At 36.3% G+C, this 4,888-nt stretch overlaps 1 protein-coding gene across 1 annotated transcript; it reads right to left on the reverse strand.

The window, feature by feature from the left end:
* Positions 1-243: 243 nt before the first annotated feature.
* LOC126891550 (uncharacterized) lies at positions 244-1,053 on the reverse strand. Its single transcript, XM_050660726.1, has one exon. It carries the CDS (start codon positions 1,051-1,053, stop codon positions 244-246), a length of 810 nt encoding a protein of 269 aa, XP_050516683.1.
* Positions 1,054-4,888: the final 3,835 nt, after the last annotated feature.

A 4,888-nucleotide genomic window follows, 5' to 3' on the forward strand; every position in this document is an offset into this window, starting at 1 on the left:
CGAATCGCCACGTAAAATCACGCCGTAGTCCGATGTTTAATGTCAAGTTCACATAGCCGTATGTCGCGATTTTAGTGTCATTGGCCGCGTATAGTTCGTATGAAGTCTTTTCGCGTGCACCCCGTACATATTTCCGCGGGAAAACGCACAGATCGGCACCGGTGTCGACTAAAAACTGTTTTTTTGTATCATAGTCTGTTACGTAAAGGCGGCGAGACTTTGGGCTTCGATCGGATGCCGCATCTACCGACTGCCCGCGACGTTTCCCTGGTGCTTGCACGGAGGAGAGCACTTTTGAGCCTGGTCACCAAAACGGTAGTGGTACCAACAAATATCACTATTACGTTCCCTGCTGTAGCTCCTGTCTCTAGGATAAGGTCTGCCTCTTGAGTTGCTGCGGTTTCGACGGTATGTGTTAGCTTGTGCTTGAGCATTTGACAAGCTGGATAGCTGGATTTTCATTTCAGCTAATTCGGCTGTCAATTTCTCTATGGTACTTTCAAGAGCGTTAGAAGCTTCTGAAATTTGGGCCCTAGGAGCTATCGCTTCAGATATTGTGTCAGCTAGCTCGGCAACTGCGTCCAAACTAGCTTTAGCTTGAGTAGCTAAAATAGCCTGTGTAGACGCTGGCAGTCTACCTAACCACAGAGACCTTACAATATTTTCTGGTACCGTTGTGCCTGCTAAAGACTGTAAATGTCGTAAGAACTGCGAAGGTCTTCGATCGCCCAGTTCTTCATGCTCGAGTAGTCTTTTAATCTTTTGTTGCTGTGATGCACTAAGTCTCTTAATTAATTCTGATTTTAATTTTTCATACCTCTCTGTGGCTGGTAGTGAAACAATGATGTCCCTAACTTCTAATATGTAGGCTGTGTCTAAATTGGCAACTATATAGTTGAATTTGGTTGCGTCACTTGTTATATTTGCCAGTGTAAATTGGTTTTCTACTTGCAGGAACCATATTTCAGGATCGTTGGGCCAGAAAGGTGGGATTTTAACTGAAATCCGATCCACTGAGGCACTGGTATTGGCACTGGTGTTAGCGTCCGTCATTTTCGATATTCACTGTATTTAAAAAAACCGGCAAAAATGTAATATTATTAACACTAACTCTTTTTTAAATTTTCGCGGCGGTTTAAAATACTCGCGAGGGTCACCAATATTCCGATGGGTGAGTTGCGGAATTTAATTAAAAATGGATATAATAAAACAAACGGTAATTTTATTTTTGCAACGAAAATGTGTTCGTTTAGGTCTCTCGGAGAGGGTCGCGTCGGTATGTGTGAATGGTTCGCATGCTGCGTAGTGACTAAAGAAAGCAACCACAACGATGATAATGTTTGTATTCCTTTTCCCCTGACCAGATGATCACATAAATCACTATCAAGTCTGGCGTCTACTTTTACGGTTTTTAAGAAAAACAATTTCGAATGCATAGCTAGCTGTTGACACATTAACTGTCTGATAAAATACTTAATTAATGAGGGTGCAGTTTTTTGCCGCATAGACGAACAGCAGATGTCACAGGGTAAGGCCATAACCTTCGTATTTGAATATGCAGTTTGAATGACTAACGTTGTTTTGTTTTTGAGGAAAAATATTAAAATTACAATTAGCAAAAATAGTAATTAAAGCGTATCGCTAAAAATCTATTGCTTTTCACAATCATTTCACCATCCAAAGATACCATTTTATTTGTAGTAGCTCCATCATTAAATGAACATTCCAAATACTCTGTTTTTGTCCTACTAAGTTTTAAACCTTTTTCCTCCAGAGCTTTTCTCCACTGTTCCAGTTTTTGTTCTAAGTCTCTTTCACTATTTCCTACTAACACGACATCATCAGCATACACTAAGCACCATGGAATGGTACCCTGTAGTTTCGCTGTTATCTGGTCCAAAACTAATGAGAATAAATACGGACTAAGCACAGAGCCTTGGTGCAATCCTACTTTCACATGAAATTTATCAGTCTCTCCCACACCTGTCCTAACACTAGTAGTTACTCCCTCATACATATCCCTCACAATCTTTACATATTCACCAGGGACTCCTTTCTTATTGAGTGCCCACCACAGAATCTCTCGAGGAACTCTATCATATGCTTTCTCAAGATCAATGAATACCATATGAGCGTTTGTTTCTTTACTCCTGTATTTTTCCATCAACTGCCTTATAATGAAAATTTTTTGCTCAATTAGAAATCCAATGAAATCAATTAATTTGTGGTCATCTGATTGAATACAACCAATAAAACCAACATTATACTGAAAACAGATCCCATGGGCAATCATGTACCTATGGATACCTACATTTCGTTTCATTTCGATTTTGACATTTCAAATATTCAATATTTCAAAATGTCACGATTTGGTTGTAATACTGATGAGAATATTAATGAAATTATCGAATCAAATATACCAAAGAATACTGTTTACAGTAAAAAATTTGTATGGAAAGCGTTTATGGACTTTTGCAATGATAGAAAATATGAATTAGATGGAAATCGGACGGTGGAAGAATTGGCGTCGATTTTAAAGGATTGGGCTGTGAACATGAGAAGAAAAGATGGTACAGAGTTTAAAAACGTCTGCCGAAGCGATTGGCTTGAAAACCAAGGAAAAAAAAATTACTAATCACTCCAATAGATCGACCGCGGTCAGTTGGTTGGCCAAAAGTGGTGTTCAAGAGCAAGAGCTTATAAAAATTACGGGGCATAACAATCCCAACTCAATAAAACCGTACTTGAACATTGACGAAGAACATCATAATAAAATTATTAACAGCATGCGTAGTGGAAATACATCTTCATCAGTTATAGAAACTAACATGTCTGGATCTTCATTAAAATTTTCTAATTGTTCCTTTGTTAATTGCACATTTAAATAAATTGTTCTGCTCTGTATTTTTTTTTCATAACCAGCAAAAAATTTTCTATCCGAATAACCCTCGAACATTGATAAATGCTCAAAAATTTTTTAACAACTTTCTCAAGCTTGTTGCTTACAGGCAACAGACCTCCGCCTACGGCGTCGGTCTGTTTCCAAGCAACAAGCTTTCGAAATCTGTTATAAAATTTTTTCGAACAATTATCAATGTCCTTGGGTTATTACTACTGAAAATTGCATCTGTTGTTGATCTACCCTGCATAAAGCCAAATTGATTCTCGGATATTTCGGTCTCTTCACGTATCCGTCTATCAATTACTCTTTCCCATATTTTCATGGTGTGGCTAAGCAGTTTTATAGCCCTGTAGTTTGTACATTGTTGTATATCTCCCTTGTTTTTGTAAACAGGTACCATTATACTGCTTCTCCATTCGTCTGGCATTTGTCCGACTTCCATAATTCTATTAAATAGACCTGCTAGCCACCTTGTTCCTGTCTCTCCCAATGCTCTCCATACTTCCCCAGGAATATTATCTGGTCCTACCGCTTTTCCTTTCTTTATTTTTTGAAGCGCTTGAGCCACTTCCTCGTTGGTTATTTTGGTGACCATTGCTGCTACTGTCTCCGTTGACTCTACAGGCTGTCTGTCAAATTCTTCATTTAATAAGCTGTCGAAGTACTTTCTCCATCTCTTTTTGACATCCCTTTCGTGAACTAGTATTTTATTATTTTCATCTCGGATACATCTAATCTGATTAAAATCTTTTGCTTTCTTTGACCACCACCAAGTCTCTTTATCCTCAAACTTTTTTCCTGACGTTTTCCCAAGTATTTCAATAGCAGTCTCTCTAATACTACTGGCCATTTTTCTCCAAATTGTATTAGGGCTTCCTTTCATGTTCAAACATATTTTTTCTACTATTCTTCTCCTGAATAGTCCTTCTTTCTCATCTTTCAGCAGCCACCACTTGATTTTTTGTGGTCCTCTCCGATATTTTTGTTTAGTTTCGCTTTTTACTTCGATGTCCAGAACAAGCAGCTTATGTTGTTGGCTTACTGTCTCACTAACTATTACCTTGCAGTCCTTGCATTCATATAATATTATGTCTTCTTTCCTTATCATGAAGTAGTCTATTTGGGATTGATGTTGTCCACTTTTGTAGGTAATAAGTTGAGTTTCTCTCTTTTTAAAGAATGTGTTAACAATTATTTTATGATCAATTAACATTAATCGAAATTAATCTTTACCTTGGATTAAACCGTTTTAACGAAATCAAAAATTACTTTACCAAGAGAACTAACCCATCATTGTTCTTTTAACTTAATATAGTGCTCGTGTATAATTAGCTACAACACAAGAAAAAGAATCCTGTCTCCTTGTCCCCTTTAATCCTTCTTCATAATTGTATAATCGTATCTCCTGTAGTTTGCTGATCATAATCGCCATTTGGCAATTAGGAATGGTAATGAATGGTTTTGAGCATTAAAACAATTTGTTTAAATTTGTTAATGACTTTTTCTATTCAATTATCACAATAACTATTGAAAATTCTTGGAAATTGAGTACCGACAATATTAATTGATAATTATTATAATAAGAATAACGCATTATTATAAGAAGATCCGTGCATTATTAATCGTTTCAATTACAAAAAATTGACACAGTAATGACTTTATTATAGTATCTTTTGTAACTGTTAGGCAGAAAATCAAAACTATCAACTGAAAATAAAATACTATTCTACAAATAATCTATTCTGAAACTAAGCATAGTTTCAAAAGTTATGCAACACCTAAACTTATGTTAATTTTCATAGTTTTCGTAGTCATTTTTTCATAAACAGATTAACGGATTACGCTAATTTTTTATTATTATTTTAGATTTTTCTTTGGTATTTACACACTTGGTCAAAGGTTTACTCAAACTTCTTTTTTGTACTTATACCGGGTGGAACAAAAGAAATGTTTTTCTTATGTTAAGTTTGAGACATCCTGTAGGGA

Source organism: Diabrotica virgifera, chromosome 9 (assembly GCF_917563875.1).
Source record: "Diabrotica virgifera virgifera chromosome 9, PGI_DIABVI_V3a".
NCBI lineage: Eukaryota > Metazoa > Arthropoda > Insecta > Coleoptera > Chrysomelidae > Diabrotica > Diabrotica virgifera.

Excerpts from the sequence above, each read along its gene's own strand:
- LOC126891550 (XM_050660726.1), bottom strand. The coding sequence starts at position 1,053 with ATGACGGACGCTAACACCAGTGCCAATACCAGTGCCTCAGTGGATCGG.